General features: G+C 32.8%; 1 protein-coding gene across 1 annotated transcript in view; it reads right to left on the reverse strand.

The window, feature by feature from the left end:
- ndl (serine protease nudel) overlaps window positions 1-17,827 on the reverse strand; it is a 215,943-nt gene that overhangs the window by 38,344 nt on the left and 159,772 nt on the right. Inside the window, exons 2-16 of the mRNA XM_080171787.1 lie at window positions 8,172-8,274; window positions 7,387-7,453; window positions 6,663-6,718; window positions 6,141-6,183; window positions 5,214-5,257; window positions 4,666-4,870; window positions 3,852-4,103; window positions 3,268-3,377; window positions 2,838-2,902; window positions 2,475-2,592; window positions 2,272-2,392; window positions 1,552-1,643; window positions 1,242-1,348; window positions 671-775; window positions 268-347 (exon numbers count right to left, since the gene is read on the reverse strand). Of these exons, the coding sequence (XP_080027913.1) occupies window positions 268-347; window positions 671-775; window positions 1,242-1,348; window positions 1,552-1,643; window positions 2,272-2,392; window positions 2,475-2,592; window positions 2,838-2,902; window positions 3,268-3,377; window positions 3,852-4,103; window positions 4,666-4,870; window positions 5,214-5,257; window positions 6,141-6,183; window positions 6,663-6,718; window positions 7,387-7,453; window positions 8,172-8,249 (1,543 nt within the window). The 5' untranslated portion in view covers window positions 8,250-8,274. The remainder of the gene's footprint in view (window positions 1-267; window positions 348-670; window positions 776-1,241; window positions 1,349-1,551; window positions 1,644-2,271; window positions 2,393-2,474; window positions 2,593-2,837; window positions 2,903-3,267; window positions 3,378-3,851; window positions 4,104-4,665; window positions 4,871-5,213; window positions 5,258-6,140; window positions 6,184-6,662; window positions 6,719-7,386; window positions 7,454-8,171; window positions 8,275-17,827) is intronic.

The following is a 17,827-nucleotide window of genomic DNA, read 5'->3' on the forward strand; positions in this document are numbered from 1 at the left end:
GATAGGAAAAACCATAATACACATGACAAAAAATATACAAGTCAAATCAGAAGGGAATTATTAGTACTACAAAATTATAGCATTTTATTTAATGAAACAATATTGGATTGCATAATGCTTTGCCAAGGGATAGTATAACTTGATTGGGCAAAAAAGAAAAAATAATGTTAAACCCAATTTTAAGGGGTGTTATAATTAATTAAGCTTTGAGGCTTATCAAAAGTGAAAAAAATAATTCCCTTTCTAATTATAACCAGGATAAATTACTTGCAAGTGTTCCATTGAGGAAAGCTTGTTCAATAACTTTAGCAGACAAGTTCTGGTATTCATCTGGTAGTTCATGAGCTCTGAAAAAAAGGAACAGAGGTTGCCTATTTAAAAAAAAAATGCTGAATTGGCAAATTCTATTTTCTACAGCTTCTTTTTTAAATATCAACTGTGGTCTTTTATTTAAGTTGTGGTATTAATAGAAGATATTTGAAGGTTTTTATGATCCAATTATCTGATTTTTTTTTCTAATTTAAGGGGTAGTTCAATGATTTTTCTAATATTCCATAATGAAATATGCAATATTCATCATTTTTCCCCATACTCCGGAATGTTTTATTCTCAATTATAAAAACCTATTTATAGACATTTCTATGATTAATAGTTTAACAAAAGCTCCTACCTCTTTTCAACTTTAGAGAATGCCGAGCACGCCTTAGTTTTGCATTGAACATGAACCATATGCATGTGCTTGTATCTACCATCATTAGCACCAAACTTGAATCTCCTGTAGATAACAAAGAGGTTTTTATTCATAAAAAGGATGATGTATACTGCCTTAGGACAAGCTGATCGATTTAGGACATCTAATGATAACAATTTTTTGTCTTATCATAATATGACGTCTACCTTTATAGTATACTTTTAAAAGTAGGACACAGTTTGTTAGTTGTCTCGCCCATAGAGAATATTTAAGTCTTTGTCAAAATACTTGTAAGTTTTATATGAAATAGTAAGGTTTTTTGTCTAAAGCTCCAGTTTTCAGTAACTACTGAACCAATTGAGTTCTTCATTTTAAGGAAGCTTTAAATAGGTCCAGGGGAGGTTTTAGGCTATTTTTCAAACCATTTTAAGACAAAGCCCCTTATCAATAGAGACGCAGCCGCTAGATAACCTAAATAGTACAAAAGCGAAATTAAATTAAAACTAACAGCTTTAGATGAACATTAGTTGCGCTACTTAAAAATTCTTACTTGTTTTCAGCATCATAAGAATCAATGATGGCAACTTGATCAGGTTTGAAATTGTACTCAATGACATGAAAATCAACCTCAACCATATCAATCAATCCATAACAAGTCTATATCAATACAAGTTATGACTTTTCTATATAATGTAATTAAAAAATTACTTAGGAACTTTTGTATTGTTTATTCATTTTAGAAGCTTATTCATATCTACTTATAAAATTACTTTTTTTAATATATAATATTAAATATATAGATAAAAAAACTGGGAAATGTTTTTTCCTACAGAATCTTCAACCCTAATGAATACACTTACCCTCATAGCTAAAGCAGGAATTAGGTCTTCATGTAAATCTTCATCCACAGCTAAGTATTTGTATTCCTCACCCAGTCTTACTGTTAATAAACCTAGAAAAATAATAAATGTTAGATTACCTGGAGTTGTTAATTTACCAACAAAATACATAAAACAAAAAATCGAAGTGTAAGGAACTTAGGAACATACACAACAGACTATAAATCAATGTGGTAATTTAAGAAAACAGGCATACTAAAGGGGGGGGGGGGGGGGCGAAAGTGACACTTTTTGAAACCAAAACTAAAAGTCAAAGGAACTCAACTAAAAAAAGAGTTACAGGTCTGACATTTTGCATGGCAGTTGCTTTATTGGGGTACAATATGGAACTGAAGAAACGGCGTCGCAACCGCCGAAAACCGCCGAGAGAGGCAAAATAATTCGGCGGGAAACGGCGGTTTTCGGCGGTTGCGCCACCGTTTCTTCACAGTTCCATATTTTACCCCTATAAAGCAACTGCCATGCAAAATATCAGATCTGTAACTCTTTTTTTAGTTGAGTTCCTTTGTTGACTTTTAGTTTTGGTTTCAAAAAGTGTCACTTTCGCCCGCCCCTCTTTATAAGCATAAATGTAATTTTGAAAAAATTGAGAAGGAAGGCCAGGGCTTGACAAAAAATTAATGCCTTTAGTAATATATACTTACCAAAATAAAGCTGTCTATTATTATCTATAACTATCACCTGTAGTGTGCGAATAAGCAGGCCTTGCTTCAGTCAAGTTGAGAGTATGAGGAAAGTTTAGAATACATCCATCTTCATCTCTACCATTTCTACAGTCTTCAACTCCATCACAAACATATTTCTTGAATTGAAAAATATACAAAGAGTCCAATAAACAAACACAAGAACTGGTTGAAAACTTACAAAGAGAATGGCCATCTTACCTTGTCTTTACAAACTGGTTTATCAAAAGGTTCCATATCACAGAAGAACTCATTTGGCTTACATTTACAGTCCAATTCATCTTCTCCGTGTCTACAATCCTCATATCCATCACAATATCTAAAATTGTAAGATAATGTTTGGTAGGTATATTTCTACTAGAATTATTAATTGAGATTTAACCATTTATAAGCCATTTAAATATTTATATTTATCCCCATTACCTTCACTTATTTCTTGTCTGTTGACAAAAACCTAACCATCCAGGAAATAAACCTTATTTGGTTATCCTGACCCTAATATAACCTAAATAAGATTCACATATACTTTTTCTCTTCTTGACAATCTTGCTAAAGAACATTTACCTGGCATCTATGAGTCTTTCATGGCAAGTACAATTACTCTCATCAGAATAATCATTACAATCAACCTTAGAACATACATTTAAGATTAAATGCAATTTAAACAGTTTAAAAGAAATAAGCACAAAGAAAAAAAAATTATTATGAATTCAGCACTTTAAACATAACCTGTAGTACAACGCAATTTCTATATATATATAAAAGTTAGATCATAGAAAGAAAACTTAGTACCTAGTGGGTTTCGTCATATTTTCAAAGTAGCTTTTGATAGGTTATTTTAGGTTAGGTAAATGTTAATGATTGCCAGGCATGATTAGAGCCCCCCGCAGGGGCTAGAAAAAGTAGAAAAGCTACTGTGAAAATACAACGAAACCCGCTACTTCGTTTTCTTTCTATGATTCAAAAAGTTATTTATCCCTGTAAATATACTAACCTCGAGATCACATCTTTTATTAACAGGGTAGCACTGAGATTTATCTGCACATCTCAGCTCTCTCTTAGGATCACAAAATACCAAGGCCCTCCCAGTTGTAACTTCATCATCTTTTTAAAACAAAGAGTAGTTTCATAAAAAAATTACATTGAATTACAGATATCTAAAATTATCACTAACTAATAAACAACCAATGATTTATGATTGTGAATTATATGGACGCATCCTATAATGTTGGTTTGATAAACAACAAAGTTGAGTTGATTTCATGGATCTAATGGAGCTATGCAACAAAAGAGCAAGTTTATCCGGATTAGGGCTTAAAGGGGACTATGCACGAACGAAACAAGTGATTTTTAGCTCCTGCCAGCAGTACATATGAGTATTTTTTTTATGTTCATGTACATTATATTCATATCAATTTAGTCCCCCTTTATTTGTTGATTATTAAAGCATAACCTTAGTTTATTTAATCAAAAAATTTACATTACTTTTGCAAGGTGCTTTAAATCGCTTGCTCTTGTTCGTGCATTGTTCCCTTTAGGTAGATTAAATTATAACTGTCTTGCATAAAGTAAATATACCATCAAACATTTTTGGTTTCAGCCCGTCAAGTTCTTCATGAATATTATCCAACTCTGATATGTGGGCAGTATCAATCTTGTCAAGTTCATCTTTGATCAAATCAAAAGTAGGCACCACAGCAGCTTTCAAGGGATTGTCTGTAACCAAGAGATCAGCATCCTCCTTGACTGCTTCTACTGGATCAATGGCAAGTTGTTCAATGTTTGGAAGCATACTGTGTGGATCATCAACCACATTGTGAGAGTCAGGTCCTATTGTAAGCAAATATTCAATGAAATTTATTTTATAGTTTAAAAAAAAAACATAGGTATAATATGGCTTGAGACAAAGAAATTATAATTTCTTAATTTGAGGGCAAGTATCAAGAAAACAAAAGATGTTGATCATGATAAAAAAAAAGGTTCAAACATACATGAAAGCAAGGTTATCAAATCAGAAAGTATTACAAACAAATACAAATACAGATTATCAATGCATTTAATATGGATGTTTTTACAATTTTAATACTTCATAACAGAGATGCTTATATTCCTAAAGGTCATAGGAATCATCATTTCAAAATCAAGTGGATAGAACTATCATTTTAAATTAGTAAAAATAATTAAGTTTAAAAATTAAAATACTGACTATCAGTTAATGCTTATAGAGTTGCTACACTTTCTAAATTGTACCTTGCAGGTACAGGAATCTTATTGCCATAGTTGAAATCAATAACACAATTCTAACATTAAAAATAAGAGCTAAACATTACATACGGACCGATCCAATCCTAAAGATGCATTAGCATTTATTTAAATAATATGTTGAATATACCTTTATTTGGGTCAACAGCAATGGAAATCTCAAGAGGCAAAATATGATCATGGTCATGTAAATCAATGGCTTGATCACTTTTATCAACTTTGATGTCTGACGTAGATGATATTGTGGTTGCTTCTTCGGTAGTTATGTCTTTTGATGTAGTAGTTGGTGTGGTTTTTGATGTTGCTGTAGACTCATCAGTTGAGTCTGTTAAAATCTAAAAGAGCTTTATCAAGCAGAGCTAAAGTTTCTTTTGTCCAACCACAAAAATCTGCAGACAACTGCAAAAAGTTACTAGAATGCGAAATTTGTTTTGCCAGTAAATAGGTGGTCATTTATTAAAATTTTTTATTTATTTTTTCAACAAGAGTGAGGTGAAATATGATGTAAAATTATGTGTCTGTCTGACTAAGCGAGATAAATTAACCAAAATAATGTATGCCCAAAACAATAAAATAATGCAAATCCTCCTTCAATGAAAATTCCAATTTTGCCAATGACATTATCCTAAATAGCCCCCATATTGATAGCGCTACTGCTCTATAATAAGTTAAGATTACCACTGTTTTGTCTGAAAAATTTTCCGCAGCTTCAAGTGGACCACCTGAATAAAAAAAAAGAACAATAGAAAAACTTATAAGCAAAACCTTTTAATCACACAAAAACAAACTTTAGATAAAGGAATGAAAGCAAGGATCTAAAGGAGATAAGATAAATTGATGTACATTAGGGTGGGTCGATTTTGGACATTTTTATTTGAGACCATAGCAGGATTCTATTTGATTATTTAAAGTATATTACACTTCTGAACAGAGATGGCATAAAAAACACCACGTGGTTTTAATCAAGTGGTTTAAACCAAAAAAAACTAAGCCTAAAAAAACCCAAAAAAAACAAGGTGGGATGGTTTAAATGTTTTTTTTTTTAAATATTTATACAAAGGCCTATCTTTCCAGTTATATCTTTTCATATCGTAAATAATACAGTAAATAACTGTCAGTCAGGGTTGTCAAATCGGGCAGGCGGTTTTGGGCTGCCCTTTTTCGGGTCCTTTTGGGCAGATTTGTACACCCCCTGTTTCGGGGGTGAGAAAAAGGGGGAGGGTGTGAAAAAGAGGGGGGGGGGCAGGCCTATAATTTGGATATATTAAAAAAAACAAAAAAACCTGGTTTTTATCAAAAAAAACCCAAAAAACCTGGTTTAAACCAAAAAAAAACAAACAAGTTTGTTCTTTAAAAAAAAACCCTGTTTTTTTCCAACTCTGATTCTGAATAATTTAAAATAAATCTTAAGCCTTAAAACCGCTGGCGACCACACACACAATTGTATAAGTTTAATGAATGGGAGTCAAAGATTTATTCAATCAGAACTATGACTTCATGGTGAAACCTGAAACTGCCTTGAGGAGTAGAATCAGAAACTTGCTAGATAATAATCGGTTTCAAACCGACACTGGAAAAGTTCATATGATAAAACTTAATTTATACCTTTATTGGCTAAATGTAAGTATTCAGGCTGATTTGTAGCTTCCTAGAAAAAATATACAGTATTAATACAATAAAAAAATGGTAAAAATTATAAAAATATTTTCGCCTAAATAAAAGTAACAGGATTTCGGTCTGTCTGTGTAGCGAGATGTCTATCTTACTGATAAACTGATATGGTTTTCCTTTATTGTGAAGCTTCTCATAGGTCCAGGGAAGGTTTTTACTTTTTTGGGGGGTCCGAGAGTATCTCCACCATCCCAAGAAAAAATGCTCTCCCCAAAAAATCCATTTTAAAATTCTTTACAATTGAAAATAGGGGTGGGGATCGACTCCCCCCAACTTAAGTGACCCTATATCTCAGTGCCATTTGCTCACTGATTACGAGATGGTTGCATTAACACCCCCCCCCCCCGTTTTGACTTATTAGGGTAAATAGGTCTAAACGTTCATATTGTAGAGTTTATGTACAGTTTAGTTCCGCTTTCATGGATGTAAATATCCTTGTCGTTAATATGTGTTTACCTTTATTCCAACAATAATAAGTGCTAAAGCAATAATTCCTCCAAGGATCAACACTCCTAGGTAAACAACAAGATTAGTTCTCATGAAAACTGATGCCTTTTTAAACTGAAAAAAAAAAAAATAACGTCCTCTAGTGTATAGACATACAAACCTAGTGTAATATATTGATTAGGCCGGTAAAATGATTATAAAACTGCATGAACCATTGTTATAGCCATGCTACCAGGGAAAAGGGAATGATATTCTGACAAACAATTCAAAAGGAAAATTTCCCCATATCCCTTTTTCTCCCCTTGTTATCCACCCCTCTTCAGTTTTATAAAAACAAGATATACCCCCACCTTACTTCCAAAGGTTTCGTGATTTTTTTGTAGAATTAATTGTTAGAATAGCTACAGTTTTTGTTAAATAGTCGTTCTAACTCTAAATGTAAATATTTTTAATTTTGTTCTTTTGTAAGGACTCGGCTCTGCCTGCCTGCTACTTACAAACAGAAGAGTATGCCTTTTGGAACAAAAAGACGTAAAAAATATGCGTATTCTCTCAAATTGCCTAATTCAGCAAAGGGGGGGTTACTATTTTTTTTTCTTTTTATGTCCATTTTTTTTTGGGGGGGGGGGAGGGGCTGGAGCTATCCTTTGTATTTGCACCTGGATAAATGGATAAATGAAGCTAGTGGCAGGAGAAGCCAATAACAGAAAAACATATAGGAAAATGAATTTACCTATGCAAGCCATTTTGTTCCTTTGTTTTTTCCTCTCTTCAAATGGTCGTCGGGAGGTTTCACCAACCTTAATAAATTAAATCTTGTTTAAATTGATTATTTTAACGTTACAATAGTTATCTATCGCTTTGTATTATAGAAAGCATGATATTATACGATATTAAAATGAAAAAATAAAATATTAAAACCAGTTTTGTTAGCCGCGACGGTCCGATATACATAATTTTTCGGCGTTATCCTCTTTTTTTCAATTTTGAAAATTTAAGTACCCCCCCCCCTAAACAAGCAACCATTTTAGGTTAGGTTAGGTTATAGGCTAGGGAGCCGAGCGCTGCGGCTAGGCAGGCAAAAGGGCCGAGCACTGCGGCTAGGCAGGCTAGGGAGCCGAGCGCTGCGGCCAGACTTCATAGAGTTCTGTCGGACGGAGGGGGGGGGGGGGGGAGAGGGGTACTCAAACTTACAAAATTGAAAAAAAATTTCTAAGAGGATATTACTAATTTTTCAAATTGAAACAATTTGACTGGGTGGTAGGAAAGTAGTTTTTCGTTTATACAAACAAGATAATTTATAGCCCCGCAGGGTTAGCGCATCGCAGGTATACGGCTGGAGGGTTGGAAAGAAGAAAATAATGCCTCCTTTTTTCCAATTAGAAAGTGGGGGGGGGGGGATGGCGGTTACGTGCCCGACAAGCATTTTGTGGGAAAGCACCATCCTAATTGTGGAAAAGTTAATTGTATCTGATAAGTTGTTGCAAATAAATAAAAGTTAAAAGTACAAATGCTAACCTGTAGGGGGGCCTCCTCCATCAGGGGGGTGTTGGGCATTGGCCCCAACGAATCATCATTATACATATTTATCGTCATTTTTAGGAGCAAACCATCTAGGAGGCCTGAAATACAAGCAAACTTTTAAATATCAAAAAATCACATTTCCCCTAAAAATAAATGATTGACCCACACATTTTCGGAATACAGACGGTCAAATCACTGTACATATAGAGTGGATGGGCATAGGTGATAGAAATCTCCACCAAAAATTTAAGTTTTTAAGGTTTAAGAGAGGGGCAAATATAGTAGAATTTTACATCGAAAAAATTTAAATGACTCTGAGAGCGTGACTGACAGACCGACGGACAAGACAAGGTATAGACTGGATACTCATAGGGTATAGGAATCATCACGATGATATTTAGCTTTTTATCTTTAATAATATCCTAGAAAATAACGTTTTGCTTTCCCAGCAGACAGATGGACATAAATAAATACGGAGTAACTATGCCACCAAAACGTACCTATTCTAAATTTAAAATTAACTAAAAACATTTTACAATAATTTTCTGCATTTCTTCATCCTTATAATAAAGTAACAGAATGTCTGTCTGTTTGTCTGTACCGAAGGATCTCGCTAATCGCTGAACCGATCGGGTACTCCTTAACAGGGTAGCGAGGTATCGTAGATAGAGACTCCTAGGCAACATAGCTAGGTATCGTAGAAACTTAAACGCAACAAAAAAAACATTTAAAGTGCCACTAGAGGCTTCTAGGGTCGTAGCCGCTAGTAACTATAAGAGATTGGACAATAGACAATAAAAAATCTAAGCCTAGTTTTAAAAAAAAATATTAATAGTTGGTCAATATTGGGGTGAAGCAATGGTTGTAGATTAATTCATCCTTCATTATCCTTTAAAATTTTGCTTTGAAACCGATTAGAACCAGTTCTCAGCCATACTGAAAAATCATGTAACGCATCATTTTAAAGACTATTTTATTTTCCACGAAAACTAAAATAAAAACCATAAGATAAAATACAATTTTGTTAGCCGGGGCTTTCGGCCCCACGGGGGGTGACAAAACTTGTTTTAATCAAACAATTTTTCATTTTAATATCCCCGGGTAGCTGTCTGTAATACGATGCGACAAATAACTATTCTCTCCTCGCATGTGACCTCAATTAGTATTTGACGGCTGTGCGTGTCAATTCCGACTGATTAAAAAAAGTGTACAGTTTATACAAATAATAGATTTATTATACTAGATGGACAATTAATAAGACACGAAAATTCTTACAACTGAATAATGAATTTTAGCACACGAATATGTTGGATTAAATTATGATTCAATCACATAATACAATATAATTTTATATAGAAAAAATAGATTCTATGATTAACTTTTAGAAGCTAATTCAAATTGGAATGAAAAGAAAATTAGCTGCCTATTTATAATATTACTTGTACGCTTTCTGACCAATAATATGGTCGGCATTAATAGTTTTTACTAGTAACTACACCGGTTTTTAATTGGTCCCAGATTGAGGATCTAGCATTTCTATATTTATTGTATATACAGACAATGACCAAATTTTTTAACATAAATATAATAAGGTCGACTCGAAAAGGAAACATTTTAAATATTGCTCCTTTTAAAAGTTAAATTTTTTTTTTATTTATTTGAAGGAAAATATTTCGAAAATAATTATGCTTTTTCAGAAGCTTTAGCTTGCTATGTGTATTGGGATGGTTTTAGGTTATTTTCTGTCTCTTGAAGACCCTTCTGATAAAGCCTCGGACAAAGGTGATTATCGAGTAGATATTAAAGGCCATAAATATTTGAAGGAGAAAAAATATAATGATAAGATAATATAAAGGAAAATCACGAAACCTTTACATATCAATTAATAAATGTCTTTTGTAGACTGTACCTCGACAGACGTAGCCGTTGCCGTTGCCGTAGTCGAAGCCTAAGCCGTCGCCATCGCAGTGCTGGCAATAAAACATAGATTTTTAAAAGATTTTACAGCAGTGCTATCTATCCTAGAAATATGGATCTCTAAAATCTATGGCACACCTAAAAAACAAAGTATTTTTTTTAATTTTATTTTTATTTGGCCACGGCTAGAGTGTGGCTGTACCACTGGCAGCGGCAACGGCTACACATTTAAAGACCCAGCCCTGAATCCTTTTTTGTAAGGGTTATCTTCACCAAACAAATCAACAATTTTATAGATAGCATCTGATAAAATTCTCCCAGAGCGTTACAGACTTACGGACTACGATGTTAGGACAGATGAACATCCCAAAGTATAGCTTTGCTGTTAAACAAGGATGATAACATCCATAAAAGCGAAGCTCTTAAACAGTAGCACTAACGAATATTAACATTTGTAGAGTGTAAGAACTGAAAAATCAGAATATAAATGAACAAAAGTAAAAGCAAAATTGTTAGTAAATTTGGTCAAAAACTGCTTAAATACAGGATAATTTTTAAAGACATACTAACACTTTCAGGACTTCGCCTATAACATTTTACTTTGTTGTCCCAGGAATAATTATTTCAAAAATCTGAAAAATCGGATGATTTTATCACATAAAAATTAGTTGTTAAAAACGTCGAAAATCAACATGTTTAAAATAGACGTATGGACATTCTGGTAACGATTATAGAGTTGCTCCGCTTTCTAAATCGTACTTAACTACTATAGTAATAATCATGCAAAGTTTGAAATCGATAGGACAATTCTAACATGCCGAAATTACCTAAAGACAATAGCCGATAAAATGTACATTCCCAATGATGATACTCAAAATTACCCCTGCTGTAGATTAGCAGTTGAAACATTGGAACGCTCTACTTAATGACCCAACCAATCAAAACTCAATAAAAGTCCCCAAATAATTAATAAGCCAACGAATAAGAAAACGTTGTTATAAAACTTTGGGAACTAGTCAAATAAACAGCCGAATGTCCCCTCCCTTCCTGGATTTATTTTTCACTTTAACGTGGGGAAGCGCGTCAAATCCCTGCTCTCGTATTAAATGTAAAAATATTTGAATTATTTATTACAGAAACATCAAAACAGAGAGAGAAGTGAAAACTTTCACAACTGAACAAGAATCGTTACGTTCATTAGTATTGCAAAGCTGTTTTAAATTATGTGCTAACAATTAGGACAAACATTGGGAAAATTGATGTATTATTAATGGATGGATGAACTGACCAATAATTGAATTTCATGTTAGCAACCTATATGGATAGTTCCCCTGTCATTATATCCACGGATATTCTACATCCATTGTTAGGAGGTAAAGAAAGAGAAAGAAAACAAGGATGACAACATCCATAAGTAGCGAAGCCCAAAAATTATGTATAAGAATTTAAAGATTAGTTGTCAAAAACATGTATATTGGGGAAAAATCACGAAACCTTTTCAACATTTTAAAAAAATTTTTTAATACTTATATATCAGTACTATGACTAACAGACTGACGGTCAAAGTAAATTACATACTGGATGCTCAAAGCAACAGAAAATTTAATTTGATATTTTTAACTTAAAAAAATTTGAAATCGGAACAAAGATTTGAGGAAAAATGTGAAAAATATAAAAATAGCCAAAAACCTGCAAAAAGGCAGTCTGACCGCCATTGATGTTTTCTTGAAAAGACAGGAAATTTAATTTTAATATATATAACTGAAAAAATTTTGGAAATCGGACCATAAACACCAAAGGTATGGATAAAAATGTGAAAATACAAAAATAGCCTAAAACCTGCTTAAAGGCAATCTGACCGTCATAGTTGTTTTCTTGAAATGACAGGAAATTTTTTTTTTGATATCCAAAACTAAAAAATTTTGGTAATTGGACCATAAACACCAAAGATACGGAGAAAAATGTGAAAAATACAAAAATAGCCTAAAACCTGCTAAAAAGCGGTCCGACCGCCATTGATGTTTTATAGTTAATTAGGCTCCTTAATAATAGGAATGTTGTCAAAAAATTTCAGCCTTTTATCTTTTATAGGAGCCGAGAAAATCACGTTTCCCCCAAACTAAGACAGACGGACATACAGACAGACGGACATTTCAAGTTATAGAGTAGCTTCGCTACTAAAAATGTTTCCCACTTTTTAAAAGCGTACGTCCGTCACAAACGGATAGCTTTTTAAGTTTATTTAGGCATGTTAGAATTGTCCTATCGATTTCAAACTTTGCATGATGATTCCTGTAGCAGTCAGGTACGATTTAAAAAGCGTAGCAACTCTTTAATCATTACAAGAATGTCTGTACGTCCATTTTAAACATGTTGATTTTTTTACTTTTTTAACAACAAATTTTTTTGTGATTTAATCATCCGATTGATCTGATTTTTGGTATGTTTATTCATAGGACAACATAGTATAATGTTTCAAGCGAAGCAACTCTATAATCAAGTCCTAACAATGTAATTATGTCCATAAACATTATCATGTATCAAGCAGTTTTTCAACAAATTTCCTGACAATTTTGCTTCGACTCTTATACATTTATATTCTGATTATTCTGTTTTGACACTATATAAGTGTTAATGTCCGTTTGTCCTACAGTTTCCGTGCTTCGCTTTTATGGATGTTGTCATCCTTGTTTTCTAAATGTTTGTATGCTAAATTATTGACGGGGAGGGGCAGAGAAAATTAAGAGATGGGGAAGGAAAATATAAGCTAGGTAAATTATCTACCTAACATTACCTAACTGACAAAAGAACAGAAAGACACCAATATCTATAGAGATGCTTTGCTGCTTTAAAAAAAACACAAATATCAAATCTGACACTGAACTAAATAAAAAAAATTACTTGCTACTTTTCTGAGTTTCTAATTAATGAAGTTTCTCTTTGACATGTTTTCTTAATAAGAACCGGGAAAAAAGTTTGGAATTAATCAATAATGAAAATTAATGTAAATGATTTTAGAATTGCAGCTGTTTTAAAATCAAGGTATACCTTTATAGACTTTCGATCGGGTGTGGGTAAAATGGTGTTTACACCCCTCCTTAAACTTTGAAACCCCTTATTTTACCCCAATGAAATTTTGAAAAATAAACTATAGATTACTCCCCTTAAACCTTTGAAACTCTCCATTTTACCCACCTCAAAATAAAAAGCTTGGACGTTTCTGTTTACACTGAATTATACCTCTGAGGACGCCTGGTAGGTCCCAAGGCACAAACATACCAATTAGAACAGACAGACAACCATTTAACTGCACAACCTTTGTCTAGATGTCCTTGTAATGAGTTGCGTCTGTTTTTGGCCAAGCCATTTCCAAAATTTTGGTGGTGGAAAAGAACAGTCATCTGTAAGTCTTAAATTTAAAAATAACTTTATCTTTTTATTTCTTTCCTTCCGATTTCTATTTGATCTTTGATTTTATTTTTGTTTTGTTTGTGAATCCTTTAACCAATACTAACAGAGAAATAGATATGGATTCCAAATAATCCAAATATAAAAGTAACAGGATGGTGTAGGTCTGTCTGTCTGTTGTTGTTGTAGCCCACCACTGAATCGATTTCGTCCAAGGAAATTTTTTTGGGGGGAGGTTAACTTTTGGGGAGGTTAACTAACCCCCGCAAGATAAATTGCCCTTAGAAAAAAAAGTGAATTATAGAGTAGCTTCGCTACTAAAAATACTCATTCCCCCTAATTTTATTACTTTTTCTTTTTATAATTTAAATCGAAAGTGGAGGGTTAAATCCTACCCCTCCCCTCCAGTGCCTCTAGAGGCTACATGGGGGGAATAGCAACCAGTGGTCTAAAATAAATAATTTTACTTGAGCATTTGTAAAATAAAATTGTAAGACAAAATGTTTAATTATAACTATTCTCTTCAGACTAATTACACTCAGAATACTTCATATATTTACTAAAGATAAATACATCTACAAAAGAATTTGAAAAAAGTATTCATATATTATAGTGGGTTAGATTAAGATCTGTGGAAACGTTCGGTTGGACAAGGTTAATTGCAGAAAGGCTTCGCTTCAATGTAGCAGGTTATAGAGATGCTAAACTATCTATAATACAAAGTATGTCTGTCTCTCTGTTTGTTTGTTTGTAACGAAAAATCTCGCTAATCTCTGAATTGATCGGGCTCTCCTTGACAAAGTATCTTCTCATAGGTCATGGGACGGTTTATAACTATTTTAGGGAAGGGTACCACCACCCTCCCAAGAGAAATAACAAAAAAATCAAAAATTTATTTTAAAGTAGAGACTTGAACGCAACATAGAAATAATTACAATTACATGACTTTTTAAATAAAAACAAAACAAAAACATTTAGAGGCCTCTAGGGGCGTAGCCGCTAGTAACATAAAACACAGGTGGTTTTTATCAAAAGTAAACATAATAGTGGAGCGAATCTACCCTGTTTAAGGGCTTTCCCACAAGACTGTAAAATATATTACGGAGAGTGGATATTACTCCATTATGCAAACACCCCCCCCCCGGCCCCCCCTCCCTAAAAAAAGCTTTGATGTCCACAGTTCTTGCTTTCGCTGCCTAAATTACTGAACTTTTTTTACAATAACTTTGACCTAAAAGTAGTAAAAGATAATTTGAATAATTATACAAATCAGGAAAGTATCATACTTCATATCTAGTCTATTGTAAAAATAAACTAGAATTATTATTAAACAAGGATGACAACATCCATAAGTAGCGAAGCACAAAAATCATGGATGGGAATAAGTACAAGTAGATTTAAAGTGTATTTATTAAAATCAAGAATAGATTTATTGGAGAAAATAAACACCAAACCTTGTTTTATTAATTGTATGATGACGATTGTCAAAGTAAATTACATAAAAGATGCTCATAACAATGGGAAATAATATTTTGATATTGATATCCCAAAATTTTGAAAATTGGACTTAAAACACCAAAGATATGGGGAAATTTGTTAAATATATAAAAATAGCCAAAAACCTGATAAAAGGCAGTCTGACCGCCATAGTTGTTATCTTAAAACAAGAGAAAATTTAATTTTTCTATCCTTAACTTAAAAAATTAGATAAATCAGACTATATACACCAGAGATATGAAAAAATGCATGAAAAATTTAAAAATAGCCAAAAACCTGCAAAAAGGCACTATGGTCATCATGGTTGTTTTCTTTACCTAAACAACGGAAAATTTAATTTTAAAATCTATAACCAAAATTTTTTTGAAAATCAGACCATAAACACTGAAGATATGGAGAAAAATATAAAAATAGCCTAAAACCTGCTAAAAATGCAGTCTGGCCGTCATTGTTTTTTTTTGAAACGACGGGAAATTTAATTTTGATATCTGTAACTGAAAAAATTTTGAAAATCTGACCATAAACACTGAAGATATGGAGAAAAACGTGAAAAAATCTAAAAATAGCCTAAAACCTGTTAAAAGGGCAGTCTGGCCGACATGGTTGTTTTCTTCAAACGACGGAAAATTTAATTTTGATATCTATAACTGAAAAAATTTTGAAAATCGGACCATAAACACTTAAGATATGGAGAAAAATGTGAAAAATACAAAAATAGCCTAAAACCTGCTAAAAAGCGGTCCAACAGCCATTGATGTTTTATAATCAATTGTGCTCCATAATGATAGATATGTTGTCAAAAAATTTCAGCATTCTATCTTTTATAGGAGCTGAGTAAATCTCATTTCCCCCATAGCGTTACGGACTGACGGACGGACGGACTGACGGACGGACGGACTGACGGACGGACGGACAAAGTGAATTATAGAGTAGCTTCGCTACTAAAAATAATTAAATCTGGAAGTAGTGCTTTAATAGCTAGAACATTATAAAAAGGTTAGTAAAGTTTCATATAGTATAGGAATTATTTGTAACTTTTAAGACTACATTGGTTGTAATACCTGTAACCTATTAGTTAATTATTAAAAATTTGCGGCTACGCCCCTAAAGGCCTCTAGGGGCCATTGAGGGGGTGGTGGCATTTATCTAGGACCGATTTCTTTTGGGGGGTGGTGGTGCACACCCCAAAATAGTTATAAACCTTACCTGGACCTATGAGAAGCTAAAGAAGAACCATATCGGTTCAGCGGTTAGCGAGATCCTTCGGTATACACACACACAGACAGAAACGTAAATTCTGTTATAATATCGTAAGGATAATAAACTATTTTTAAAAGCGAAGCTTTTCTATAATTAGGGTCGGTCCGTCCGAGATAGTTAGCTTTTATTCGTTAATTTAGGCATGTTAGAATTGTCCTATCGATTTTAAACTTTGTATGGTGATCCCTGTAGTAGTTAGGTACGATTTAGAAAGCGCAGCAACTCTATAATTATTACCAGAATGTCCGTACGTCCATTTTAAACATGTTGATTTTTTCACTTTTTTAATAACAATTTTTTATGTGTTAAAATTATCCGATTGATCTGATTTTTTGATTACTGATTCCTATTACAATAAGGTTCAATATTATGAGCGAAGCATCTCTATAATCAAGTATTAAAAATGTCAGTATGTCCTTAAACAGAATTCTGTATTAGAGCTTCGCTTTCATGGATGTTGTCATCCTTGTTTCTCTAAAGTTACTATCACAGTAGGAAAGAAATTGTTACCCATCAGAATTTTCATATTTAAAACTAAGACAAACAAATTATAATACGTTGTATATTTATAAACTTTATTAGGGTAAATCAAGGCGAAAATTAAAGAATATTTTTTAAAGTGTATCTAGATTAATTCAAGTCCATCATAATCAAATTCTTTTGTAGTATTTGCATTATTAATTTATGTCCGATAATAATGACCGATAAATGATGTCCATGTTAGCAACCTAAATTGACGACAATTTCCCATGTCATAATATCCACATATATTCTATAACCATCTATTTAACAAAAAAACAATTATATTTTAAATCTTCTATCATAATTTTTTTCAAGACCTACGACCTAAATTAATTAGTAGCTTCGCTACTTAATATAAAGAAAGTTGAAACTGGTTGAAGTATCAGACTGTTAAATTTAAAATGATTCGCTTTGCAACCCACGGATCTTAAGGGAAAAGACAATGTCCGAAAATTAATGTATATCCCCAATGATTATACATACATTTCTGTAGATTACAATTAGTGGTTGAAACATTGGACACCCAACCTGAACAAAATTCATTAAAAGTCCCCAAAGTTGTTAAGACAATTAAGGGAATTATACAACTTTGGGGACTAGGATAAATAAACAGCCCATTGTTCCCTCACTCCCTGTTTGCAACCCCTCATTATCTTACTTAGAATAAAGATGCCTAACATTTTTTGACCAAATGAATGTTAATAAGCCTTAATTTTACTTCCAGGGGCAAAGGAAGAATTATCTTGGTTTTAGGCTATTGAAGGGCCTCTGTTTTTCTTTGGATATTAGGAGGGGAACAGTGGGCTGTTTATTACACTAGTCCTCAAAGGTTTATAATATTGTTTTCTTATTCGTTGGCTTTTAACAACTTTGAATTTGAATTTGAAAGTTGTATGTCCAAACGTTTCAGCCACAAATTGTAATCTACAGAAGGGGTAATTTTATGTGTCCTCATTGTACATACATTTTACATCAATTCAATACTTGTATTTCAGAAATTCAAAGTAATAATAAAAATCAACTCGGTTTACTTATTTGATTATCTT

The sequence above is a fragment of the Acartia tonsa genome, chromosome 9, assembly GCF_053477335.1.
Source record: "Acartia tonsa isolate MP-2025a chromosome 9, ASM5347733v1, whole genome shotgun sequence".
In the NCBI taxonomy this organism is placed as follows: Eukaryota; Metazoa; Arthropoda; class Copepoda; order Calanoida; family Acartiidae; genus Acartia; species Acartia tonsa.